We start from the raw sequence: 25,576 nt of genomic DNA on the forward strand, positions 1-25,576 counted from the left end.
AATCGCGTCGCGAATCGCCTTCGACGCGTCTTTCGGCTGGACTGCAGCGGTGCTCTACGCCCACAACAGACCAACGCTCAATCACACCGTCTCCACCATGGCCGATACGCAAGACGACGTCCAGATGGACACGCAGGACATTGAGCACGAGGCTCCGCCGTCGGACGTCTTCATGGCGCCCTCCATCTACAAGTCCGACATCCTCGCCGGGAAATCATACTCCCATTTCTCTCCGATTCCGTCGCAGATCTCGGACGACATGTCGACAGAGTGCGTGCTAGGTGTCGATGAAGCCGGCAGAGGTCCGGTGCTAGGTATGCCGCGCAATGCTTTGGTCTGCTCGCACACGCTGATGAACCAAGGTCCGATGGTCTATGCGCTCTTCTACCTGCCTCTCGAGCTGCAACAATCGCTGCTCGCGGAAATGCACCATTTCGACGATTCAAAAGTCCTGACGCGCGAAGTCCGCTCAGACCTGATGCGCAAGCTCTGCACGACAGACTCAGACCTGCACAAGGCATGTGGTTGGGCTACGCGGCTCCTCTCTGCTCAAGATATCTCTGCGCATATGCTGGCACCGGCGCAGTACAATCTCAACGCTCAGGCGATGGATGCAACAATTCCGCTTATCAAAGACGTCATGGCGAAAGGTGTCAATGTCAAGGAGATATACATCGATACCATCGGCAGACCAGAGGTCTACCAGAAGAAGCTCGAAAGGATCTGGCCTACGGTCCGAATAACTGTCGCCAAGAAGGCCGACAGTCTATATCCCGTTGTGAGTGCTGCATCGGTGTGCGCCAAAGTCTCCAGGGATGCAGCGCTCGAGGTGTGTTACGAACCGTACCAAGCGTCCGCGGCCAACGAAGATGACGATACGGAAGGAAGCAAAGAAGATATTGTCTGGGGATCGGGTTATCCTTCTGATGTCCGGACTTCTACGTGGCTGAAGCAGAATATGGATCCCGTTTTTGGCTGGGGCAACGAGTGTCGCTTTTCCTGGGGAACGGCGAAAGAATTGCTTGAAGGCAAAACCGCCGATGTCAAGGTCGACTGGCCGGTCGGCGACGACGACGATGGGAATATGCGCATGTCAGATTTCTTCGCTTCCAAGAACGAGGCCAGCGGCGACGAGCTCGTTGATTGGTTTGGCAAACGTGTCACGGAAGAGATGGAAGTCTTCTGAATATGCAGGATAAAGCCACCACGACGACTATCTCTTGCTCATTGCTCGCCTATTACCCAAAAGAATCAACGGGCAAATATCCGGAGTTGTAAAAGACTTGTAAGGGGCCGGTTGGATGGTTGCATCAATGTTCGGAGAATACGTCTGACGATGGAGGAGCGTTGTGCATAGCCACGGATTCCGGGCCTAAAGCTTGGTCGCCGGTCACCATCTCCGACGCCGTGGCCGCACCAACGCTAGCCCCAGATCTCGCTTCGCTGAGAGGCGGATTTCATCTTCGAAGTCGATAACGTCTGTCGGGCAACTCCTTTAAATCAGGCCAGCTCCTTCGGTTGTTGTTGCGGTTGCACAGGGTTGCATCATCTCACTCATCACTCTCTTTCAGTATATTATTCTATTCGTTCGCTTTTTGCTTTTTCGTTTTGGCGTTGGGCGTATCCGACCTCACCCACTCGGTGATTCGCCCACTAGTCGTTATCCTACATTGTCCGTACTGGAACTTTGACTACGGCACAGTCGAACACCTGCGCCTCGCACTTGCACGCGTCCAAATCCCAGGTCTCCGGTGGCTTCCACTGCGGTCGCCCAGACCGTCGGTCAGCCTCTAGCACATTAATTAATCAAGCGAACCCTTGACCGACGTACGACCAACTTAACGACATTTCGAAATCAGCTCCTTATACCTGGCTACAGGAGCCATTGATCGCCTTCGATTATCCCAATGTGCATCATCCTTCCTGTCGACCATATCCCATGCACTCACACGGTCGCTATTTGGCAGCATTGTATCGACGCGCCGCGGTCTAGGCGCGATGGCCTCAAGCCATGCTCTCGGATTCGACAAGCTGCTCGACCAATCTTGACGAGAAAGCTATGTTTCAACTGCGGTGGCCCCAGGTACTTTGCTCGAAGAGGTGGCGTGGCTGAGCGGGGCAATGGAAGCCCGGTGATTCCTGAGGTAGACGAGGAGGAGAAGGACGAACACAATGAGCCCTACGACTCAGGATATCAGAGCGATGTCATACACGAAGAGGATGAGGACGGCGATGACGAGTCGGCCTTGTCACCAAGGTCATCCATACTTCCAACGAAAAGGTGGAGGCCTGCTCCAAGGCAGCGTTCGTCGAGCAGACACAGATCGCCCAGTCGTAGGCCCAGCTGGAGACCAAATCTCAAGCGTGACCTCAATGCGGAGACGTCCTATTTCCACCGTCGCGAATCTATCGACTCTACTCTCTCAAAATTTGACGAAGACAGCCATTCGTCTCGTACTCAGTGGTCTCCGGAGGAGCTTGGTTTGCTTCAGCGCTCCATGCCACCTACAATACGAAAACCATCTCCAAGACGCAAGGACTCTACGCTTCTTCATCCTTCCCCACCACCGGAGACAGAAGACCTTCAGAACACTTGCTCGTTCCCCTTGGCAGAGCTCACTCCGCCATCTACGCCTCCGCAACGGCCCCCGCCACCGGAACGGCAAGGCTCTACACTTCTACATCCTTCGACACCGACGCTAGAGCCAAATACGGACGTGGAAGAGCCAAAGCCCTTCGCCTTCACCTTCTCTTTGCCGGCACCCATCACTTCTCAACAACCCTCTACTTCCATGCCTGCACACCCCATCCAACCAAAGCTCACGTATCGCAAGAACAGCACGCTTCTCCACCCGTCCTCACCTCCCGACGACGAACCCGCTCCATCAACTGTCCGTTCCTTCCCCTTCCCTATCCTCACTAAAACGCCGCAAGGCTTCAGCCTACCCCCTACGCCGCAAGGCACTCCAACCTATCAAAACCACGAAAATCGCGGCTCCGTTTTGCACTCCGCCCTCTCGGAAGACGAATGGGAGGCACCACTGCATTCGTGCCTGTCAGACGGCGAGGAGTACGAATCCGATGACCATTCAGCGGAAGGTGACACTGAATCCTTCAACGATAAGAGCGATAAGAGTTCAGCTTCGGGGGATGAGATTATCATGGCACTGACGGGGCGTATGGCAAGGGCGAGCAGGATATCCTTCCATGGGAACCAGTTGCGCATATTGCAGGATTGAGTGCTTGATACGGGTTCCCTGAGGATGTTGGTTCCCGCATCGGAGGAGCTGCATGTGAAATGCAGATAGGAACGAGGAATGCGGGTGCCACCAACTCATTTTCATTGGCGCGCCTATGCGGCGCGACCTGTCTATCGATCGCTTGCAGCCTTACACGCACGCTTCTCAGAATATGCAAGATGCTTGCACTTTCAACCCCGAGTATCTCTTGTTGGCCAGCCAATCGATATTCCTTCGGTCATGTAGGTCTAAGAGGCGGTCAGTCGGCGACCGGCCTTTGGGTCTCTGCTCGCTTAGATACCTATGCAGGCATATTCGAGTATATGCCTTCGGGGTTCGTTCACTCGCTCAAAAGTCGATTTTCTGGATTAGCGTTGGATTAGCGACGGCGTTGTTGGGATCCCTTCCTTCCTCTTTTCCGTTGTGCATATATTGTCTATAGAACTGTACATACATTTCCCATGTAGATTTGATCCTTTGAACAATCTCTCCTCACGCTCCGTGGTCTCCAGGTCGTGTTCCTCCCAGCGTTGGCGTTGTCTTACTCCCTATGCAAGGGTTCCCAACCCCGGCTTGCAGCCACGCTAAACCAAATGGGGACTTACACATTCACCGCCGCCCCCGATCGTTCCCCGCACATAACACAACACAAGCTCAAGCCCAACCTTGAGCAAACCGCGCCGCTCAAGCTAACATGTGATGATCCATCCAAGACAAATCCGCCTACCTTCTGAAGCGGTAAGAACTCTCCTACTTCCAGCGCCGACGTCATTTGTCCCTCAGCCTGATACACAACAACTCCAACAGGTGGCACTTGCAATGGTGGATCGCCGCATAGATTGAACCGGCATCCTACCACGATGATCTCATAGGGTTTCAGGCTGAGAACCGCTCCCACAAGCCTCTCTCGCAAGCCCATTTTCTATCCAACCGACATCACTACTGGACGGAACAGTGGATTTGTCGAACTTCAGCAAAACTCTCATGCAAATACATATCTGGTATGGGCTTTTTCTGACGTCCAGATGCGGTCCGGCAAAGGCAGACGGCTTTGGTTGATCGCCTGCTTTCGAAATCGCCGACCTCTGTCCTGCGAAGAGTATAGTATTCCGAGCAAGGCATGACATGGCGGCGTGAGGAGTGTTTACTTAGTTCTGTAGTCTCTCAGCCGCTACATACCACGTACTAGCTTGAATCGAGACACGAGACCGCGGTTGGGATGTGGCTTCTCGGCTGACAAGAACTCCCTCCGTCTCTGACCGCAAGGATATGAGCTGCGTGACGTCTGACCCGTTACAAGACGTTTCCTTTAGAGCCTTTAGAGATTAATGCACGTAGCGACAACCTGCTCACGTGCAGTTGATGAAGGAAGAGCATATGGAGATGGAATTATATAATTCTACATAAGTTATCACTAACAGAAAGCGTCTTGTCAGTGCAGGACCTATCACCGACAGAACTGTTCTGCCAGTGCCAGATGTGTATGCGTTTCCGACAGAGCACGCTCTGCCAGCCTTCAGGAATGCTAACCGCCCCCACGTCGACAGTTGCGAGCCTCCTTGAGCTCGCGGAGTTTAGCATCCCTCGCCGCATTGGCAGCGCACAGCTCCTCCAGCTTTCTCTTTTTGCTGGCCAACTCCTCCTTCTTCCTCTCCAGCACGGGGTCGACCTCTCGAGTAATGCGGCTGGCAAGCGACGGTGCTGCCCGGCCGTCCTTGCCAGGACCGCGTAGTCGGCGAAGACTAGCAGCGCGTGCAGGAGCGCCGTTTCGGCCCGTGGAAGGGGACCGCGGAGATTTGTCTCGGCCACGATGGTGACCGCGGGGAGAGTCGTCTCGGCCACTATAGTGACCGCGCAGGAGATTACGCTGATCGCTGCGATCAAACGTCGCTGAATAGCCACCCTGAAATGAGTACATTCTAGGCTGGTCGCCTTGCGTGGAGAACGGGGACAGGTTCGGACCAAGGCCCACCAGCTGGTTGATTTCAAACTCTTGGCTTTGAGTTTTGGCCTGGAGCTGCTCAATCCTCAGACGTGAGCGACGAAGCTGTCCCTCAGTCTCAGCGAGCTTGTCCTTGAGCTCCTCGACTTCATCTTCAGCATCGAGCGCACGCTGCTTCCAGTAATCATCGCCAGAGTTCCGACGGTCGCTGTAGTCATCAGGATTCCGAATCAGACTCCTCGAGTAAACACTATAAGATCGATCAGTGTTATGAGATCGCTCAATGTAGGCAGGGGACCGCTGCCCCTGACGCTCTGGTGCGCGGTCCGCGGATCTGCCACGGTCGTCAAGCGAAGGTGCCCTAGGACGCCTCTCTGTTAGCCTTCTACGTTCATCCCGAAGATGCCTCGTCATAAACGGCTTATACGCCTCAGTACCCGCAGGTGCATGCATCGTCGCCTTCATGTCTTCAGGCGGGAAGTTCCGGAACTCTTTCATTCCAAACCTGTTTACGAGAATCTCGCACTCTCTCGGAGTAGGTCGAAACTGAACGCCGTCTGGCAGTTCATCGCTGTTCAGCTTCTTCTTGTAAGCTGCAATGCTGAGGTACGCGTCGGGGCACAGCTACACAGTGAAGTCAGCTACAATCAGTAGGAGTGAGTTGTCATACCTCCCCATGATGCGCTCCCTCTTCAGACTCGTCGCCACAAATGCGACACTTGTGCGTGCAATTCTCCCACCTCCTATGGGCGGGGCCGCGAGGATTACCGCACCGAAGACAGTTGAAAACCTTGCTTCGGTCAAACAATTTCGGCACACAACACGCCGCGTTCCCTGGCATGGCAGAAATATCCGTCTGGTCGACGAATCGCTTTGGAGGGAGGTACCGCTCCGGCACAAACCTCAGACCCATAAGGTCTTGTCGACCTGCGCACGCGTTAGTACAAACACCTCTCGCCGAGATTACCGGACGTACCGTTGTTGCCAGACGCGTCCATTTCCTCTGCCATCTCGTCGAAGCAAAATGGCGGAGGACGCGCGAGTGAGTGTATTGTTGATGGTTTGCGGGCAGGCGCAGTTGCGCTTTGTGGGTGTTTGCGACTTAGCGCGGTCAGGTGAGACGCACCTGCTCCTGCCCTTTTCACCACGACGGCAAGATTACCCGAGAGACCGGTGGCAGCTGCGGGCTCGTGATGTAGACATTGCCATCTCTAAGGAAGCTACAATGCGTCTCCTCTCCCTCCTCGTCTTGCTCTCTCTCAGCATCCTGTCCGCCGCCGACATAATCGCCCGCTCCATCTGCGGCTGCTCCTCTTCCACCCATCGCGGCTACTCCCTCGTCTTCAGCTACCTCCCCGCACGTGCCCTCAACACCACGCTCGTCATCACGGATCGATGCGTCGCCGAGATCGGACCAGGTGCTTGTGGCCAAGTAAATCAGCACGAATCTTTAATAATGAGGAGCATGTTCGATACTGACGTAGAACAGGACCTAACCTACCTGAAGAAGTACTCCAACACGACCGCTGGGCACACCCTCCGGTACCACAGGGAGCTATTCGGCCCAGACGAGTATGAGTTCGACGGCAGTGGGCGGCGGAAGATCCCTACCAAGGCACCAAAGACCGTGCCGGATGTCAAAGTGTAATTGCGATCTTGAAGGCCTTGGAGCCGCAAGAGGGCCGCATGCTGATGATGGGCAGGCATTGTGAGGAGATGTGCGGATTGGTAGACGAGGAACTCAAAGCAGATTGCTCTGGGGCGTCGGCGTGTAAGGGCCAGGTAGGCTGAACTCGTCGGATAAACGGAGTCGGGTTGGAGCTAATGTAGAGATAGTGGTTCGACGTGCCGGATCTATAAGGCCTTAGGGTGAGGAGGAATGACCGACAGGCGTGGAGTTTGGATAGCTCTGTTTGGGCCCTGAGACCACGAAACCGGCCTCTTCCGAGTTCGGCAGATAGCTCAGTGAAGGGCATGACCGGCCGGTTTGATAGGCACTACTGGGAAAGCCTTCCTCCTCTATAGGTAGATGGGTATCGATATAGGGGTATCTTCCTAGATTTATGAACGCCGATATGCTCCATATCCTAGTGGCGCTACGTTCCTCCCTCTTTGACTCGCAGATTCCCTATCTTCCTCGCCTCCGCGGATCCCGGCTCGCATCATACGTCGTTCTTACTCCTGCAGTCGTTGGCATAGTAGTACTCTTACTCGCTCCAGTTGCAGGCTCCGTACCTCCCATGACCACATCCCCGCTTGCCCCCGAAGTAGAATGCCGTCTCACAGCTCCTTCTCTGCCTGCACTGGAAGCAGACTGCCTCCTCGCTCCTCCACCCTGCCCTCCCCATGTAGGCCTTCTTCCACCATTCGCAGTAGCCCTAACCCCTTTCCACCTCTGCTCTTCCTTCCCTTTCTCTTTACCTCTTCCCTCAACTAGGCTCGATTTTCCGTCCATACCGCCCATATCTGTATCTCCATCTGCATTTCTGCCTTTCACACCATCCTCCGGCACGCCCAACACGTCAAACCGCTCTCTGGGGTCATACCCCGCATGTGTGGCCGCATACTTCTCCTCATCATCAAGCGCCCTCTTCAGTTCCCCATACACCTGCCTGACCTCGTCCGGTAGATCACCCACCATAGCTCTCCTCCGCTCCGTCCTGGACGGTCCACCGGCGGGTAAAAACCCAGTCTTCGTTTCCGGGGCTGCGAAGCGCTGGTGCGGGTAGAGTGGTTTCTGAGCCGGCGCTGTGACTTCAGCATGGGTGTAAACACCGATGCCCCTAACACAGGGCGGGCCAGTGCTGTTCGGGGGGTGCGGGCTCTGGAAGAACGAGAGTATATCGCGGTTTATGCGGGTCTTGCGTGAGTAGGCGACATCGGGGGGGAGAGAGGTCGTGGTCGAGGAGCGGCGGGGCTGTGCGAAAGGCAGCTCTGCGCTCGCCCGTCTTGCAGCGGCGTTCGTGCCCCACATTGAGTTCTGGGTCATCATAGGGGGCAGTAGAATATCCTGGTTGTGGGTTGAGCTCGAGATGGAGGGTTTGTTGATAGCGACGAGAAAGAGGGATAATGCGTACCTGGTTTGAGCCGTTCCGGTCCGCCATGGTTGTGCCCGGCAATGGTGCTTCCATCACCATCGGACTCTAACCGCCCATATCAACGGCGACAGCTTGAAGTGGGCAGCTGTCACCAGCGAGCATGCGATGTTGAAATCCGGGGCTAGCTTTATCGATAGGGAAAGGCGCTAATCCCTTTCAGTCGCCACATCTCGCCAAACATCAGCGCGTCATCGCGTCGACAAGCAATCGTTCTTGACATCAAGAGCAAAAGCCATTGGATGGAACCTTTTTCTTCTAACCGTCATGATGGAACACAGATCTCGCATAAGATCTGCCTCGAGCGGGAAATCTCATAGATACCCGAACCCCTGCGTTCCTCCCTTCCCTCCATGAAGCAAACCTCTTTGAAGCTTCTAAAAGCCTCAGCATACCATATTTCCAAAAGACCAACGCCCCAGCTTAGCGTCAAACTCCGTTGCAACATCAGCATGCAATCCGTCAAGAACACCGTCGCCGAAAACCTCGGCCAAGTCGTCCCTGGTAACGCACTCACACCGAAAGACTCCCAACTCTCCCTCGAGCAAGTCCCCGATCTTTCTGGCAAGGTCGCCGTCGTGACTGGCGGCTCCGAAGGCATCGGGTATGGTTGCACACATACTCTCCTTACGCACAACATCTCCAAGCTCTTTGTCCTCTCGAAAGCTGAAGACATCGTCTCAGACGCGATCAATGCCATCAAAAGCGAGATGGGCGAAACCGCCGCAAACAAAGTCGAGTGGATGCAGTGCGATTTGAGTGACTGGGAGGCTGCGGGCAAGACGGCGTTCGAGATCGCGAAGAGGACGGATAGGCTGGACATCCTGATCAACAACGCCGCAAGGGGAATCATGACGGCGCAGCTGGCGAAGAACGGCGTGGACTTGCACATGGCTACCAACCACAATGGCCATGTGGTGCTGACAAGCCATCTGCTCCCGCTGCTGAAAGAAACGGCGAAGAAGGGCGACAAGGTCCGGATCGTCAATCTCGGGTCTAACGCGCACCAGAACGCGCCGAAAGAGACCAAATTCGAAAGCCTAGAAGAGCTGAACAAGGACTACGGCCCGATGGCACAGTACGGCCGCACCAAGCTCGCCTCCATCCTATACGCGAAGTACCTCAACCGACACCTGACCTCGCAGGAGCCGAATATCCTCGCAAACGCCACGCATCCGGGCATCGTCGAGACGCGGCAGTCTTCCGAGCATATAAAAGAACCATATCCTCTTGGCGGATATTTGATGAGCCATGGGCTGGCGCCTTTCAAAAAGGACCAGTTCGAAGGAGCGGTTTCCACAATGTATGCAACCGCGGCGGAGAAGAGCGATCTATATCTCTGCCCGCCGGCGATAGTAGAGCAAGGCAGCCCGCAGGCGAATGATAATGAGCTTGGAGAGAAGCTGATGGATCTCACCTGGAAGATCGTGAAGGAGAAGACGAAAGCAGCACAGGAAGGCTGTCCGTTCGAAGAATACTAGAATGATAGATTGGGTAGACATTACCGAAGATTAATTAATAGAAATGGAATATTCGTGTACCGCCTAGGTTTTTCTCAAGAAATGCCGTCCCCATTATTATGTTTCGAAGCGCTAATATGCGCCGCGAGAAGTTCGTGACATCGTGTACTCGTCCAGAAGAACAAGCGAGAAAGTGATCAGTAGAGCCGCTAAGTGGAAGGAAACATACCGGGTATGATACTATCCTTCCTCAATGCCTCCCAGGTCCCGTCGTCCTTTCCGAAGCGCCAGCAATATACTTCTGCTCTCTTTTCCGGCACAACCCAGTACGAAACGCCTCTCCCGCCAATTGGCGCCCCGAGATCCTTGACTGCATCCAGCAACCAAGTATCGTTCTTCGCCGCTGTCGATAATCTGATCTTGAAAGTATGCAGCTGTGGGGCGTAGGCAGCTCTCTGCTCAAGGTACTCTCCAATCCGTCCAACCTTCTTATTGCAGTTAAACCCTACTGCCCACGGACAGTAAGCCACGAAGTCGTCGCGCAAGGTAAGCTCTTGAATGCTCGGTGGGAGCACTTCCTCCAAGTGAGCCGCGAAATCGGAAAACCAGCCCAGAAACATGACCATCGGTACCTCAACCCGAGTTAGACTCCTCATCTCTTTCAAAATGGTAAGGGTTCCCTGAATAGCTGGAAACTGGAGGTTTTGATAGAGGATCTCGCTCGGAGACAGAGAACCCGGGACCAGACCAAGAGTCAATTTGCACTCTTCAAGAGTGTTCTTCAGGTTCGCAAGAGCAATGTTCAGCCCGTCGAGATTGAGATATGGAGACAAGGGAGGCGCTCCCGGCGTATTGGCGTTGAACAAAATCTCATGTTCGTGGGTGAACCACTTGAGATTTGGTGTCGCTGAAAGAAGCTGATCAAGTGTTCCCCTGTTGATGTTCGTCCGAAACATGCGGATCATTGTGAGGTTGTCACTACGGGGAGCTTCGGGTCGATCCCAACGTAGTTGCCAAGGCTGAGACATCGTGTATTCAAACCTGTTCACCGTCGACGAGTAAAAGATCGGCCGAATGAGGTCGAGATCCATGTACGAAACTCCGTTTTCTGGGTCCGGTCTCTTATCACCAAGAACGACGTGGCTGAGCTTAGGAAAAAGACGGTCTGCTCGCTTCATAATCTGCGGAAGAAAGAGCGAATACATCAAGAATCCGTCTCCGAGATCCAATTTCGCCAGTCCGGTACAGCGTGTTAGTACTAACATGACCAAGGCGTCCTTGTTGCGGCCCTTGAACTGCTCTTGTGACTTGTGCATGCTCTCGTCAACAAGCTGATAGAAGAGGTTGGACGCGAAGATCTTTTGGGCTTTGGAAAGCGTTGTGCAGCCCTCGAGTCCCCAGAGGTTCACGGCGGATGTACGCCTCGCTTCCTCCGGCCAAGGATTATATTTGGTCCAGCTGCGGCACACATTAGCATATGCCCTGAGAATTAAAATAGACGAAGAGGAAGAGCCAGTGCCTCAACATCTAGCCTTTTTTTCTTTCTTTCTGAATGCCTTCATGAATGGCTACCGGATACGAAACAGAGACGTGCAGGACTGTGTCCGGTGCTGTACGTACCAGGGAAGCGGACCGCGCAGTTTGAAGGTAGTGACATGGGAGGCGAGTTGAGGATGTTCGAGCAGAGTTCGAAGGAGGAAAGCGAGCTTCCGCGCACATTCGCGGGATTTCGTGGCCTCGAATTTGATGTCGCGATACAGATAAGGTATCGCTTCCTTGTTGAGCGACTTGGATACTCGTACGAGTGCGTCGTAATCCCTTCTATTCAGGTAGTTCAGGATGACGAAGAGTATATCGACCGGTAAATCGGAGAAATGCGCCATATCAAGGCGGGTCGTAAAAAGGGCTGGCGATGTTCGAAAAGCAAAGACGTGGAACTCTGATATATCCTCTGTGAATCTGAACGGAAATGTAGTTGACCACAACTGGCGCCTTCCGTTACTGGGCTGTGTATTGAAATTGGGGTCTCAAGTGAAGAAAGGAAGGTGAGATAACTGACGAGTTGAGTGAACTTCACCCGTCACATGCTTTAGCCGCCGCGCCGTTGCCTTAAGACGGAAGCTTACAAGGACCAGGTGCGCTTAACCGGAGTGAGATTAACCCGATATTGACTTTGCTCCGACCACGCAGAACCGATTTTTCGATTCTTTTATGACTTTCTTTAGGACCTCCAATGGGGTGATAGGGTAACCTGGAGCTTTCTGCATGTCTCTACAATCGGAGGAGCCCGCCGACGCGCCGTTTTGGTATGTGCCACGAACCTACAAGTGGAGATACAGTCCCCAAGAAACCGAGGCTGGGGCCAAAAGTGATCGGCGCGGCTGAGGTATGTAATGCCACTAGTCATCATGATATCGGAGGACATCGTTAACGTTAGCGCGTTTGCGCATTCGAAGAGGAAGTCGATTATCGTCGACATCGGTAGCAGCTAACCATGGCATTGGAACAGTTCCCATATCGCGATCGTCGAATGCGGGCTTGCTCAGGCGGAGATACCGGGTAGACCAGCCGTCATCAGCTATTCGCACTTTAGCTGCCTTGACAGCTGGTTTCACCAATGCCTGCGGACATGTTTGTTGTGGAATTCGCCCAAGTGGTATTGGGTAGCCAAGCCCAGCGGCACACTCCCAGCCCTCTCTCCCCGGAACAGTTGTTTAAAACGTCCGCTCTCTGGGTGCGCCGGATCGAACAGCGTTACTTCTTCAACCAAATCCCAATACTCGGCTGCCTTCCACCGAAACATGAGAGGATATAGCACCTTCGCCGCCACGGCTTTGTTTCTGCACGTAATGGCGAAGTCATCCAATTGGCCATCAAACCAGTTCAGCGTACGGTCGGGAGGCTGCCACACAGTGATTGATTGTAAATGGTAGAGCTGGTCGAGCAGGAACAGGCAGGTCTGAAACAGGTAGGCGATGTCCATCCTAGCGGTCATTAGATAATTCGACTCCTCCATAGAATCTTTGAACGAAAGTCCCTGGGGCAGGATCGACGTATCGAAAGGGAAGGGGAACTGTGCGCGAGACAGGTCGGTCCGTAGAGTCAGGTGGCGGAGACTAAGCGGAAGGCAAGGTTCAAAGCTCACAGCGATGGAGAAGTCAGGGTCACCGCTAATGAAGGGAACAGGAACCTCTAGAGTATGCAGGGTTTCGAGCGCTCTGAGGTCAAGATAGCCCGTGATATGTTTTCGCGGGTCGGGTTGTTTGAAGAATAGCTCCTGGCAGTTGCAAAACTCCACGCTTAGAACAAGTGTTTTGAGAGTGTGTTTGACTAGCTTCAAGTCCTCGCTCCACTGGCTGAGGGGGATCCACGGTCGATTGTTCCCAAACGCAGCGCGATTCCCCGCTTGAATGCATTTGTTGGGATCCCACCACAGCTCGCACGTCAGGGACTGAAGATGAGGGGTCCCCTCGAGGAGAGATCTTAGGCACTGAGAGATAGAGTTGGCGTGTCTTATGATCATCGTAGTGATGTTAGTCCGCGAAAGCCCCGCAGGCAGAGGATGCCCCAAATTATGGCGTCCCAAGGGTTCAAGAATTCTAAGCACCTTTCCGTCTGGAACGAAGAATTCGACTTTCTGGACACCGGGAAGATCCAAAACTTCCCACAGATTGACGGAGCTCCGATTACCTGGGTATTGGAGCTCGGACTTCCCATCAAAGTTGTAAGAGACCTCTTTGATCGACAATATGCGATCGTTGAGTACCTGCGACGGGCGTCCGAGACTCCCGGTTTCCTTAGGGAGCTTGCGAAGGACGTTGTGGAGAAGACGTAGCGTTGAGTCCTCATGATCTGCCATATCTAGGCGATATAGAGATGGGAGAGTCAGTAGCAGTAATGCAGCGTACGCTCCATAGTCCCGCGATGAGATAGCCTCGCGTAAGTTTTCAGCAGTCGAAACCAAAGGCTCTTGGTCCAGGACATCCAGTACTTTCTCGAGTTCGAAAGGCGCCAGGGTTTCGAGGTCATCTGGAAGTAATCTTGGGCCACCTCTTGTTCCTTCCTTCGGTGACAAGCCAACGCGAAGCGTTTTGACGTATTTAGCACGCTTCTCGTCCTTCAACAAGTTGAAGAGGAATTTGTCGATTCGGAGAACACGATCTCCTGGTGAAATGAGGAGATCGACATGACGATAGAGGAGAGAAATAGATAAGTCGTATAGGGACCTGGAGACTTGCGAGATGGAGTAGAGGTCGGGTTGGGTTAGATAGGCTAAGACCTGCTGACACAGCTCCGAGGGCAATTCCGCAAACGATGCCATCGGTGGCAGGACGAGTTGGTAAGGATAGGCTAAATCTTCGCCCCTGATCTTCTAGAATGGGGATTAGAATAAGTCTAAGGCAGGTTGTCAAATCGAAGGTGGTGGAGGAAGTGTAAGAGCGATGGAGTGCCTAAACGAGGGGCTCAGTGGTCCGTGCGTTCGTGGCCTACTATCCTTTCCCACCAATGATGATCGGCAAGTACATAAGGAAACCTTCTGCTTGAATAGAAAGTGGAGGTCATCTTAGGCGAGATGTGTGTAATGCCGCTTGGTGTCTAACGGACTACTATCGCCTGCTTCTTACAATGCCGGAAGCACCCTGTGTAACCGTCCCCTAACCACGCCCAACCGATCCTTTGATGATTGGTGCCCTTCTCGTTCCTCGTTACCGCCAGGCAACTATAACGCCAATTCGACCCAGAAGCAATCTTTACAGTGTTCTCACTCATCAACACGCAACTGAAGCTCTGGTCCGTAACCTCTTCGATAGTGTCAAAGCATACATCACTATCATACCCACCGTCCGCATACCTCTCCAATTCTCCCAGTGTCGGTCGCTGGTCGTTGACCAGAGCACGATACTGTGATCCCGACGGAGCGTCGAACCTGTTTCTCGTACTAGGAAATGCGGGCTTTGGAAGTGGAATAGCCCGAAATCCATCTAGCACGAACGCTTCCACCTCGATGAATCCAGATGTCACTTGACCGAACTCGTCAGCCACTGGCACTGTCTCAGCACCGAGTACATCGACCCTTGTCCGCCACCTGGGGTCCAACATGCAAGACATGGGGCCATGGCCGTTGGCATTGCCGTTCTGGAGGTATTGAACAGTGCCAACGACGGATGCCCATGACCAGGACGGGGCGACGTAGACATTTGGTCGTTTTGGATTGTTGTTAATCGTTGGATCGCTCTGCCACATCAGCCCTGCAGCGAAGCTCAGTTCTGGTGCGCCGACTAAACGCTCGTCCACAGGCTTTGGTGACGGATGACTCCATATCCCAGCAAAGTACCAATAACCGGTATTCTGTGCAATGGTCTTTGCCAGACCCACCAGTGCTGGCAGCTTGTCAACTGGATTGGTTATTCCGCACTGAGCATAGTCTTGCACCAAGTCACCCCACTTCCAGGTGGCTGCGTGATGATCGGTGGTGCTGAGGATGTCTGTGCGGTCCGTTTCATCTATGGCACTTCGGAGGACAAATCCCTCCGGCTCGCACTCAGAGGCCCAAAGCTCATTACACTGCCAGAAAAGACATTCCGATGTCCAGTGAAGAACCCGTCTGGAGAGCAGGCGCTCCTGCAAGACCCATGCTCGACGATTCAGCGGCGATGTCCTCAGCGAACCGTAGAGCGTAGGTAAAGGCGGAACAATGTGGCGATTCGTCACGGCATCATTAATACAACAGGGCTGAACTTGGAATTGAGCTCCGGATCGCTTCCACAGAAACCCAGCATCACTGTTCGGTGAGCAGGTGGCAGCAATGTTGCATACGCTGTTCGCATAAATGTCGCCCATCTTGCCTCCTTTCTGCTAATCACGGTCATCGCCCGGTGTTGGTTGAACGATGCAAAGTGAGTCTATCCAGAGGAATCGTTGGCCGAGCTTGCGGGTGATGAAGATGGCCTCATAAAAGTTGCGCGGTAGGATGGAAAGCGGAATACTCCTTTGCCACTGCTCAAGCGTCTGATAGGACAGTTTGCAAGAATGCTGGCTCCTGCCCCAGCAGTGGCTTAGCGAAACGTATTCTCCTATTTCGCCTTCAGAAGAAATGTGTAATCGTGGTTCCCTGCTATCATCGCCGACATCAATGACGCGAGTAGGCAGAGGCATTTGACTTGATCGCCTGAAGGAACCCTTCGGTCCACATTTGGAGTGAGAATTGATACATTGAGCAATCCATGCCGATGCTTGCTGAAGGTTTTCTGGAGCAGCCGCGTCGTGATGTATAGGGCGATTTCCTGAGACATTTAGCTAGGCTGGGGCGCACGTTCAGACTCTAGAGGATCTTATAGCTCCTTCTAAGCCACTACTTCGCCTATGTCGTTCGCGAAAGCACCAGGAGCTTTTGCAGGAAGGAAGATAGTTGTCGTACCTGCTTCCTCATCATCATTCCCTGTAATGCTCCGCTCTTCAAAGGAAACTTCAAGAGTGCCGCTCAAGATCCATCCGCCTTTATTAGCTTTTCTGATGGTGACTGGTGAGGAGTTCCTCGTCTCTTCTGGGGCCACATGTTCGGAGCCGTAAATCAAGTAAGCACGCCATAGACGGCAGAGCTCGCAGCCCTTGTCTGCCGACTGCTCCAATTCAAGCACTGGACCATAGATTTTCCGTTCCCATTTGACAATTTCCAGGAGGGCTGCAGGCCTGCTCCCCGCGTCTACTGTTCCAAGCGCCGTGCAAGGGCCACATCGCATTTTCTCTTCTGTCTGTAGATATCAAAGGGTAAGAGGTAATAGTCTGCGAAAGCGGGAAGTAAAGACGAGGGAAGCGTTGAGATGTGAGAAGAGTGATCTGCGTGTGAACTTGGCAGTTGAGGTCTTGGCATCAAAAGCTCGGACCATCGAAGGCAGCAGATGGCCGCGTCGAAGTGTCGTTCCATCAACACCACCTCATCGTCCGCCCTTCTCACACCCGTTGAGCCTATTCTCCCCAAGTCTTTTCCTTTAGGCCTCGTTGCAGCTCCACACATAACCTTCGCGCAGTTTCTCCGATCCTCTGCCAAATACTCCAGTCAACATGGTATGCGCCGGCTCCAAGCTCTTTAGAGCTCAGCTTGCTAATCTGAGCAGTTCATAGCACGAAGCGAATATGGTAAGCGAACCTAAAACACTTACAGAATGAGCCTATGCTAACATAGCTCTCTAGACCGTGGAATCAAGTCCGTAGCCCCATCGCCCTCCGAAGCACCTCAAACTCACATCTTCATAGTACCTTCTCCCCAGAAGGCCGTCTCTTCCAAGTCGAATACTCCCTAGAAGCCATCAAGCTCGGCTCAACAGCAATAGGCGTATGATTACTCCCCCCCGTCATGGCGTCTTCCCGAGCCCCAGGGTAGTCCCCGAAGGTCTACACAAGCTCACAAACACCCTAGGTAGCAACCGGTGACGGCGTCATTCTCGGCGTAGAAAAGCGCGTGACCTCCACCCTCCTCGAAACCAGCTCCGTCGAGAAGATTGTCGAAATCGACCGGCACATCGGCTGCGCCATGTCGGGCCTGCAAGCCGACGCACGAAGCATGATCGAGCACGCACGGGTCGAGTCGCAGAACCACGCCTTCAACTACAACGAGCCGCTAAGGGTGGAGAGCTGCACGCAGGCGATATGCGATCTGGCGCTGAGGTTTGGCGAGGGCGCGGAGGGCGAGGAGAGCATTATGAGCAGGCCGTTTGGTGTGGCACTGCTGATTGCAGGTTATGATGAGGATGGTCCGAGTCTGTACGTCTCCCTGGTACACTTCGCAAAGGCCCTGCACAGTATCTGACATTTTACAGCTACCACGCCGAGCCCTCCGGCACATTCTACCGCTACGACGCTAAAGCGATCGGATCCGGCTCTGAGGGCGCTCAGGCCGAGCTCCAGAACGAATTCCACAAGTCGCTTACCCTCCCGGAGGCTGAGGTGCTCGTACTCAAGACGTTGAAGCAGGTTATGGAGGAGAAACTGGATAGCAAGAACGTGCAGTTGGCGAGCGTGACGAAGCAGAAGGGCTTCCGAATCTACACGGACGAGGAGATGGAGGAGGTCGTCGGAAGGCTGCCTACGAATTAACCGGCGGGAGTTCGTGGGCTTGGGAAAAAGTCACTAGGCACGGATTGGAGTAGAAAGGATATGATAGCATCTTTGGGCGCCTTGTCCCGGACATGACGAAATAGACAAATGTCTCAATGCTGCTCCAAAGCCTTATTGCGGGAACGTGTCGTGCCCATTCGACATCCACACCTGCATATCACACAATGGAGTCCCCGCAGCGAATTTGACAGAAAGAAGTCTATTCCTCAACTTTCGCCGCTAGAATACAGCATGCCATTCGCGCTTTGCCATCATGCTATGCCAGCTATAATACACACGCCCCATGCTCCGCCTCCCAGTACCAACTAGAACGGGTTATCCTCCGGTGGTATCTCCTTGATGAAGTAGTCCCCTAGAATCGGAATCTTCTTCATGATGTCCTCGCGCACACGGGGCACCTCGGCGAAGAAGAAGAGCGCGAAAACACCAGCTACGCCGCCGAAGGCGGCGGCGAGGCCACCGCTGGGATGGTATTAGTATTCGGAGGTTGCGGAGGAGCCAGGAGGGCGGGCAGGAGGTATGGGGGTGCAAGGATCGAAGGACGTACTACTTGATGACAGTACGGGTGGTGATGCCGTGGAAGTTGGGCTGGATCTTGTATCTGCGCAAAGGATGGTTAGCAACCGGATCTTCCCAGGAAAGTAGTTCCGTGTGGGCTCCACAACGTGTCCTCGCCTTCCAGCTGCTGGTGATCCCCATTGATGCTTCCTCTTATCCGCAAAGCCCGGAGTTGTCTCATCAGCTTCCTTTCGCCCCTCCTCTTCTTCCAATCCACCTTCCGGCCACTCATAACCCTCGCAATTTACATGAACGATAACAGGTGTACGTACTGGGGACCAAACGGACTCTTATACGACGTATACGGGCTGCGCTGGCTCTGTCTTCGCATTAGCTTTCATGCTCTTCCTCGACCCAATCGCGTCTCAATGGCTCTGGAGATAGCTTACCGTCATCGCAGGCGTTCTCGCCATGTTGGCGGGCGGGACTTTTACCGAGGCCATGGCTGCGGTGGTGTTGCGGATGGGTGCGTAGAAGAGGTGAGGTTGGTGATGCAAAGCAGCTGGCGAGAGGTTGTCGGGCTTGGCGATGCGAGAGTTGCATTAGGCCAATCAGAGGGGTTCGGGTGGGTTCGGGTGATCGGACGGGAGCATCAAAGTAGCCTTAGTTCCCCTGAAGATGCAAATGATGAGAGAAACATGAAATTATTATTCTGTATAATTACGATTATTTCAGCCTGCGGCTGCCCATTGTTAATTTTAGCCCGTCGTCATGTTCCTCACAAACCACTCCTCACCAGACGACCATCACCTCGTCGCGAGCGTATGCCTCCCGATCCTCCCAACTCAAGCACCTGTCTCCATCTACTCTGCGCAAAACGGTTTCTGGGCGCTTCAATCGTATTTGCACAAGGCCATACCGTCCCCCCTTGTCCCTTCAACCCCGAATTACCGAGTACCTTTGCTAGCGAGAGCGCTGGCAATGCAGTCGGTTACGGCAGCCATGCGTCCCATCGGAGACGAAATTTCTCATTTTGACGAAAAGGGCCCTAGACATGATTCTCTCCTTCTTTCTTCGCCGCTTTCCTAGCATCTACGGCGTCTCGCCATTGCTTACCGTGCAATGTCGTAACGTAGGTAGCAATGGCCGCTACAACCAAAAACACCGCTGAAATCGTAGAAAACCACCCTACGCCGATAGCTCGGACAGCAGGAAGGCATACTGCGGAACCTGCTGCTGCGAACATGTATCGGACCATGTAGTTGCCAGCTATTCAGCGGTTAGCCAACCGTCCTAATGCTAGAGAGCTGCAGACATCTTACCAACAACCTCAGCGCTTCTCTTCTGCATAACATCCAGACAGTACGTGTTCAGACTCGGGAAGCAAAACAGCTGCGCAACACCCTGGAGGAACATCATAATGACCGGGACCGCAATCCCCCCCTTCTTCAGCTCAACCGTCCACCCGTAAATCACCATGCAGGCGGGGATCACAATGCCAATGAAGGGAAGGCAGCTTCGGAGGCGGTCTTCGGCAACTCGCTGGCCTTTGATCTTGATGTACTTCTTGACGATGTGGTCCGCATAGCGGCCGCCGAAGAAAGTCCCAAGAAGGTATCCGCAGCCCGGAGCGATGTAAAAAAGGCCGGATTGTAGAGGCGAATTGAGGTTGAATCGTGGGTTGAGGACGTATCGAATGGGCGTTAGGAGCGAATACATGTTCCAAACGAGGGAAGAAGACGCCAGGGACTGTGATGTTGTTAGGAAGGATGCCAAAACAGCGCCTGAGAGATACGTACGACCGTAAGGAGGTTCGGATAGCGGTAGAGACGAATTACCCTCAACGGATTGAGCCACTGCCACATTTTATGGGCTTTCTTTCGACGCGGCAGGCCCCCCAGTTCTTCAGAACGCTTGTAATGAATCGTTTCCGGCTGAAGGAAGAATACGAACAGTGTCGCCGCACCGGCCAGTGCCGTCTGTAGCCAGAAGATGTCTCGCCACGTGCAGAAGGTAACGATTATACCTCCAATAAAGGGCCCTGAGGTTCGTTAGTATAATGCAGCCCTACAAACAGTACACCCACTTACCCAAAGCAGGGCCGATGAGAGTGCCAGACATGAACCTATAATGTAAAATACTGTCAGCATGGGTTCGCGGGACGCGCCCATGTCTTAAACCAAGTCCTGAGTTGACTTGAGAAGGAGCCGAGTTTCTGGTTCAGCTTACCAACCAAGTGCCGTCCCACGTTCAGTTGGCTTATATATATCCCCAATGACGCTCGATCCGATAACCAAGAAGGCGGTTCCTTGGAATGCGGTCAGAATCCGGAAGATGAAGAAAGAAGCCAGGTTAGGTGCTAAGGCAGTTCCGATAGAGAAAGCGAAGAACAGTGCAGCACTAGCTACTGAGACCTAAGGGTATCTTGTTAGTCAAAGCGTGTCGAAGCCGGCATCACCACATTACCCACGAGGATGCGGTTGCTTATGTATATTCAGGTTCATGCGTACCCATTTCCGTCCGTAGATGCTCGCAAACGGTCCATAGAAGCAAGGACTGATGCCCATAAATAGCATATACATTGCGTTGGACAGGTTGATAATGGAGCCATCGCACTGATACGTTGCGGCCACCTCAGGTACAGCAGACAGAACGGTTGTGGAAGAGACGGGCGCCAAAAAGCTACAGAAGGACAGGACTGCTGTTATGACCATCTTACGGCGCTCCGAGAATCGGTTGTAAACCTCATCGTTGTCGCCCGTCGCGACGTAGGAGACGCCGGCCATATCATCATGGTTACTGACAGCGGAGATGGTGGGTTCTAGCTGTAGGCGGTTGCTCTCTTCTGGTATGATGGATGCGAACTGCTTTTCCGATTGCGCGGGTGGAGGCCCGGCCGGCGCTGATGAGGAGGATGTGCTGGTGTGTGCCATGGCGGGGTATCATCGATCTCAATGTTCAAAAAGACGGTGAAGCAAACTGACTCGCTATTGACGATACGGGCGATTTGACCTTGAAACCCAGGAATGAAGGGACGCAAACGCGAATAGCGTGACAATAGAAGGGAGAGTCCAAACCTCTGGGTTTGACTTTCTGCGCCAGCGTTTGTGCATCGTAGTTCTTATGCGCTAGTGCGATCATGTTGGCAGGTTGGGAGTGCTTAACCGTCATAGGGGCGCTTTTCCGTGAAGATTTTCATAGCCGGCCGATAAGGCGGATACCCGACGGAATTGCCACAAAGCACGTCGGAATATCTCACTGTCTTGCCGGAATAGCTTACGGAATGCCTTAGGAGAACTGAAGGTCATCTGATTGGTGAATATCGTTGCTGAGCGAATTTCGCGCAATGCAGGGAGTCATTGGGGACAGTCATCGGGAAGAAAATGCCATGTGTGCGCTGAGATCTTTTGGGACCAGTGGCCTTGGCAGTCACGTGGGGATCCATCCGCTTGCCGTCTGCTGTTCGAGAGTATAGTGATAACTCATTCAAGCTATAGACATGAATGCGGCATGCAGCCTGCAAAAGTTATTTACCCATTCGGAAGCATCCGGCCAAGTGCTGATACCTGTGAAGGTCTCCTGTTAACGCCTGTTCCAAACCCAGATCTTGCTTGCGATCTCTTGGTGTTGAATAATGCCTTGAACGCCAGCCATGCAAATTCTAACTTTTGATATCGGGAAACGGCCTTCGTTATATACTGAGTCTGTCGAGGCTCAGTCGATCCACGCTCTTGTGTCTCTTGACCATGCCGAGCTTGTAGAACTTCTCTTCCCCTGCCGCAGTCCGCCCTCCGATGTACCACTTTTCTGCTCCCATTACTTCATGGAAGCCTTCGTTCGAACTGTCCGAGCCTCTCCTGTCCCGTCTTGAAGCACCTGGTATCGGGAAGGCTGTTGCCGTGGGCGATGTGGAGCGGTGGTACGGAGCGGCATGTTGCCTGGTAGGTTGGAATTGGCCGGTTGCTTGCACGGCTGCTGTTGTAGCGCCAGGTGAAGATGGCCCAGCCTTCGTTGCTATTGTCCGCGACGATGTCGAGGCGTTGTGGTTGGGAGAGGAAGCTGTATTGTGCGAGTAGGAGCTTGCTGCTGTAGACTGCGAGGTTGCAGCCTTCTGTATAGCGGACTGGGCGCGGAAGGCCGCGAGGAAATTCGAGAAGAAGGGCCGGTTCGTAGACATGGTATCGTCGGGTGGTTTCCGCCCTGAGCGAGAGCGCTGCCGACCGTCGTGCATCAATAGCCTGTACGAGAGGTGTGCGGCCTTGTGGGAGCGTCGGGGACTTGGAGAACTATCTCTGCCACTTCCGCTTGCCCTCGGAGCACCGTGGCTGCTTTTATTGGCAACTCATGCAAGGCCTGGGGGTTCGTGCCGTGTCTTCCTGTTATCGATGTCCGTAGGCGGCCAACGTGAGAGTGACGTAGGGCAAGAACAACGGCGGCGTCGACACGGCAGAGAAGGGTGAAGTCCAGCGTTTGACTGCAAGAAACGGTAGTGGGATGGCGGGGTATGCGTGTGAAGCGGTGTTTATGTCGTCTCCGCGGATGGGGGGAAGTGGAAGACGGTTGCGGTGCTCACGGAGCCGTCAAAGGAAGGAAGAAATCGGAAGCAGCTGATTCGCAGTGCCTCGATCTGTTCCGAGTTAGACCGACGAGCCGAAACCCGACACCTCACAACATTTCGCGACCTGCACGGTCGTAGTTATATCGTACTAATTGAAGCTATACACCATGCGAGCTGGCTCGCCTATTTGCACCGTCATCCGTCGTCGCCGGTCGTTCGGAGCGTAATGGTGTGCAGCTGCTGCACGATTCGTTCATTGATTCCCAGCGCATGCGACGCCATATGCACCTCCGTATCGCCAACCCCTCACTGCCCCTCAACGGCCAAACACAGCCCTAGAATTCGTAAGGCGATGAGCCGCCAGCCGTTTGCGAGCATCGTTCGACATGCTGCAGGCTCGGTCTCGCATGATACAAGCCGCTCTGCAGCAGAAGCAACCGTATCGCCCACTCTGCTTCGCAAGATCGCGATGAGGACCTTTGGCAAATCTTTTGATCGACTGGCATGTGATAACACGCTGTAAGTAGCATTTTCAACCTTGTTTTCGTCCATAAACGTTTGGCTGAGCGCCTACATACCTCAGTCAGCGTCGGAGCGGTCCGGCAATCCTGGGGTATGCCCAGGCAAAGCCACGAGAGCTGCTTCGTCAGAACCTGCGTCTAGCGGGCCTTAAAGTATCAGGCCATGTATTTTCTGCCCGTAGGCTTATTCTTTCCTGCAGTCTTGGAAGGATTTGCGGACAAGAATCCCCGCTTCGTCAAGCCACCATGCTCCAGATCTTCAGTCTTCGCCCTCCACAGTAAATGCCCCGCGTTCGAGTCCTCTAAGGGGAAGTTCGAGATGTAACACACGCTCACCTGATCCGATCGGGCTCGTAGTTTCTGCCTTCGTTGCCTTGAGGTAGTCTATGTTAGCAAAAGTCGTTGTCTCGGAAGCGCTGCGGCGAATGTTCGGACACGCCAACTTCAGGTTCTAGGTCCATGCCGTCTGCCTCCCGCTCCGCGAGGCCCTCCAAAAGATCAGGTCATATTGGCATTTCCTTTTCTGAAAGCATCTCCTAGCAGCATCTCATCCCAGCGATGTGCGGGTCACTCTCGAATCACTGGTTCCGTATGGAGCAATGAGACTCTCGAACGACGTTGATGCCCAAAGAGGAGGATGGTTACGAAGCCTAACCGAGGAGTTGGAGGATGAATATCCTCCCTTGAAGCATCGAGGAGCGACTTGTGTGCCCCCAAGCGTCCGCCAAGCATAGAAGAACTGAAGCCGTGTACGCCTACCGGAGGATGCTTTACGACCGCCTCGCATTCGCGAGCCTGTGTGCGTGTCTGCAGAGGTCACTCTAGTCTCCCAGGAGGTAACATTGGGCAAGCTGAGCATCTTAAGCGCACGTGCAGGAGGAGGAGTCAGAAATCTAATCTGGATGTGAACTAACAGGTTGAACAGCCCAATAGAACCAAGCATCTTCTCTCATCTCAATAGTTTGTAGGACGAAGTTTGGAAAGCTTCTTTCCACCCGAATAGTAGTCAGCGCAATAGTCGGACATGGCTTCGAAGAATACAAACGTGACGCCCACACCCGCGAGAGAAGAGGCCGAAGGGAGCCTGGGCGTCACGGGCGTCACGGGCGTATATCGCGGTCAACAGAGCGAAGATAACTACCTATGCTTAGTGGAAGTGCTAGCGCCATGGCGGTAGGCAACCTCTATGAACGCCGGGAGGGTCTTCGTATCCGCTCCTTCTGACTGCAGGTGCCCATGAAGCACCGCACATACACACTTCAAAAATGCGAAGACGCGGTCAAACTACTCCGTCGGTGGTATAGTGGAACAGGTGCGACCCTGGATGTATCTTTCTGAAGTGATCTCGAGATTGAGGCAGTCCTAGTAGCCCTTGAGCTAGTATTTGTGACCGGTGACTGTGCGCTCTCTGAAGCCTCGATGCCATTATCAGGTAGCCACAGAATGTTTCCCATATCTCAGCGGTACGAAGAAGGCAGCCTACCCAATTGGGCTTAGCGCGCGAAAGCCGGTGGCTTTCACCTGGGCACCTCCGCATCGTGGCGCCGTACCGAAAACGTCGTCGCGGGATTTAAGAAACTCATCAAACTCAAAGCAGACGACATCTCTTCGACACATTTGTTGGCGATGTTTTCTGCCTTCCTTGTCTCTCTTACCCCTGCGTTGCACAGTGAGTTTGTATAGCACAGGCATGTCAGCCGCTCCACTTTGATGTTCTCGAACCATTTCTCCTGAGTTCGGACCGCGTCCACGTCATCTGCCCCTATCCTCCACGCCGACCTCTTCGCTGGCTAGCCGTGCTGCATTGTTACCACAGAGAAGGAAGGCTCGCCGTGGGACACAATTCCCTAGGCCATCGAAGGCCATCAGCCGCTGCCATACCCGCTCGCCGTTCATCGATGAAACATCGGACAAGTCGGGATCCACAGGGACGAACACTTTCTCCGATTCGCGAGACCTAACAATGCAGATTCCCGACTATGACGTGCACGGCCATAGGGCATGGCATCGGCGACCTCCTTGGTCCACGTTATTGTGCAAGGCGATATCGTGCGCTGGAAGGACGCACCGTCACGTTGTCGCAGGCGGTCTGTACGGCGTAACCTGACACAGCACGCGATTCCACCTGGGTGGCGATGGCCATAGGCA

The 25,576-nt window shown here is 53.8% G+C and overlaps 12 protein-coding genes across 12 annotated transcripts; 4 read left to right on the forward strand and 8 right to left on the reverse strand.

Moving 5' to 3' along the window:
* Positions 1-124: 124 nt before the first annotated feature.
* Positions 125-1,186, forward strand: BU26DRAFT_436923 (ribonuclease HI large subunit; the record flags this gene model as incomplete). The annotated part of the gene is made up of 2 exons (XM_033824200.1): positions 125-314; positions 363-1,186. 2 exons carry the CDS (start codon positions 125-127, stop codon positions 1,184-1,186), a joined length of 1,014 nt encoding a protein of 337 aa, XP_033678200.1.
* Positions 1,187-1,907: 721 nt separating this feature from the next.
* On the forward strand, positions 1,908-2,381 carry BU26DRAFT_404703 (uncharacterized protein; the record flags this gene model as incomplete). Its single annotated transcript, XM_033822841.1, has 1 exon — positions 1,908-2,381. A coding segment is annotated over one exon (474 nt), but the record flags the coding sequence as incomplete, so codon positions are not given.
* A 2,246-nt stretch (positions 2,382-4,627) lies between these two features.
* On the reverse strand, positions 4,628-6,113 carry BU26DRAFT_112737 (uncharacterized protein). The gene has a single exon (XM_033819421.1). It carries the CDS (start codon positions 5,677-5,679, stop codon positions 4,765-4,767), a length of 915 nt encoding a protein of 304 aa, XP_033678202.1. The 5' UTR covers positions 5,680-6,113; the 3' UTR covers positions 4,628-4,764.
* BU26DRAFT_112763 (uncharacterized protein) lies at positions 5,902-7,098 on the reverse strand. The gene is made up of 3 exons (XM_033819422.1): positions 6,683-7,098; positions 6,308-6,602; positions 5,902-6,108 (listed from the first exon to the last, which is right to left on the reverse strand). Exons 1-2 carry the CDS (start codon positions 6,886-6,888, stop codon positions 6,323-6,325), a joined length of 486 nt encoding a protein of 161 aa, XP_033678203.1. The 5' UTR covers positions 6,889-7,098; the 3' UTR covers positions 5,902-6,108; positions 6,308-6,322.
* Positions 7,099-7,461: 363 nt separating this feature from the next.
* BU26DRAFT_569912 (uncharacterized protein) lies at positions 7,462-8,285 on the reverse strand (the record flags this gene model as incomplete). Its single annotated transcript, XM_033833941.1, has 3 exons — positions 7,462-7,538; positions 7,603-8,191; positions 8,259-8,285. 3 exons carry the CDS (start codon positions 8,283-8,285, stop codon positions 7,462-7,464), a joined length of 693 nt encoding a protein of 230 aa, XP_033678204.1.
* A 220-nt stretch (positions 8,286-8,505) lies between these two features.
* Positions 8,506-9,785, forward strand: BU26DRAFT_523551 (retinol dehydrogenase 12). Its single transcript, XM_033830073.1, has one exon. It carries the CDS (start codon positions 8,630-8,632, stop codon positions 9,755-9,757), a length of 1,128 nt encoding a protein of 375 aa, XP_033678205.1. The 5' UTR covers positions 8,506-8,629; the 3' UTR covers positions 9,758-9,785.
* Positions 9,786-9,851: 66 nt separating this feature from the next.
* BU26DRAFT_112775 (uncharacterized protein) lies at positions 9,852-11,983 on the reverse strand. The gene is made up of 2 exons (XM_033819423.1): positions 11,357-11,983; positions 9,852-11,194 (listed from the first exon to the last, which is right to left on the reverse strand). The coding sequence occupies exons 1-2, from the start codon at positions 11,617-11,619 to the stop codon at positions 9,946-9,948; spliced, it is 1,512 nt and encodes a 503-aa protein (XP_033678206.1). The 5' UTR covers positions 11,620-11,983; the 3' UTR covers positions 9,852-9,945.
* A 295-nt stretch (positions 11,984-12,278) lies between these two features.
* On the reverse strand, positions 12,279-15,577 carry BU26DRAFT_569915 (uncharacterized protein; the record flags this gene model as incomplete). The annotated part of the gene is made up of 3 exons (XM_033833942.1): positions 12,279-12,314; positions 12,366-14,108; positions 14,492-15,577. 3 exons carry the CDS (start codon positions 15,575-15,577, stop codon positions 12,279-12,281), a joined length of 2,865 nt encoding a protein of 954 aa, XP_033678207.1.
* Positions 15,578-16,635: 1,058 nt separating this feature from the next.
* Positions 16,636-18,023, forward strand: BU26DRAFT_609291 (N-terminal nucleophile aminohydrolase; the record flags this gene model as incomplete). Its single annotated transcript, XM_033835916.1, has 6 exons — positions 16,636-16,801; positions 16,859-16,873; positions 16,928-16,940; positions 16,991-17,069; positions 17,154-17,497; positions 17,554-18,023. The coding sequence occupies 6 exons, from the start codon at positions 16,636-16,638 to the stop codon at positions 17,828-17,830; spliced, it is 894 nt and encodes a 297-aa protein (XP_033678208.1). The 3' UTR covers positions 17,831-18,023.
* Positions 18,024-18,156: 133 nt separating this feature from the next.
* Positions 18,157-18,954, reverse strand: BU26DRAFT_554770 (uncharacterized protein; the record flags this gene model as incomplete). Its single annotated transcript, XM_033832284.1, has 4 exons — positions 18,799-18,954; positions 18,682-18,728; positions 18,399-18,452; positions 18,157-18,313 (listed from the first exon to the last, which is right to left on the reverse strand). Exons 1-4 carry the CDS (start codon positions 18,850-18,852, stop codon positions 18,157-18,159), a joined length of 312 nt encoding a protein of 103 aa, XP_033678209.1. The 5' UTR covers positions 18,853-18,954.
* Positions 18,955-19,391: 437 nt separating this feature from the next.
* On the reverse strand, positions 19,392-21,636 carry BU26DRAFT_112901 (MFS general substrate transporter). Its single transcript, XM_033819425.1, has 6 exons — positions 20,860-21,636; positions 20,579-20,763; positions 20,440-20,474; positions 20,149-20,390; positions 19,672-20,098; positions 19,392-19,618 (listed from the first exon to the last, which is right to left on the reverse strand). Exons 1-6 carry the CDS (start codon positions 21,280-21,282, stop codon positions 19,398-19,400), a joined length of 1,533 nt encoding a protein of 510 aa, XP_033678210.1. The 5' UTR covers positions 21,283-21,636; the 3' UTR covers positions 19,392-19,397.
* A 404-nt stretch (positions 21,637-22,040) lies between these two features.
* BU26DRAFT_569919 (uncharacterized protein) lies at positions 22,041-22,526 on the reverse strand (the record flags this gene model as incomplete). The annotated part of the gene is made up of 1 exon (XM_033833943.1): positions 22,041-22,526. The coding sequence occupies one exon, from the start codon at positions 22,524-22,526 to the stop codon at positions 22,041-22,043; it is 486 nt and encodes a 161-aa protein (XP_033678211.1).
* Between the last annotated feature and the right edge of the window lie 3,050 nt (positions 22,527-25,576).

This window comes from Trematosphaeria pertusa (assembly GCF_010094035.1).
Source record: "Trematosphaeria pertusa strain CBS 122368 unplaced genomic scaffold BU26scaffold_17, whole genome shotgun sequence".
NCBI classification, from domain to species: Eukaryota; Fungi; Ascomycota; class Dothideomycetes; order Pleosporales; family Trematosphaeriaceae; genus Trematosphaeria; species Trematosphaeria pertusa.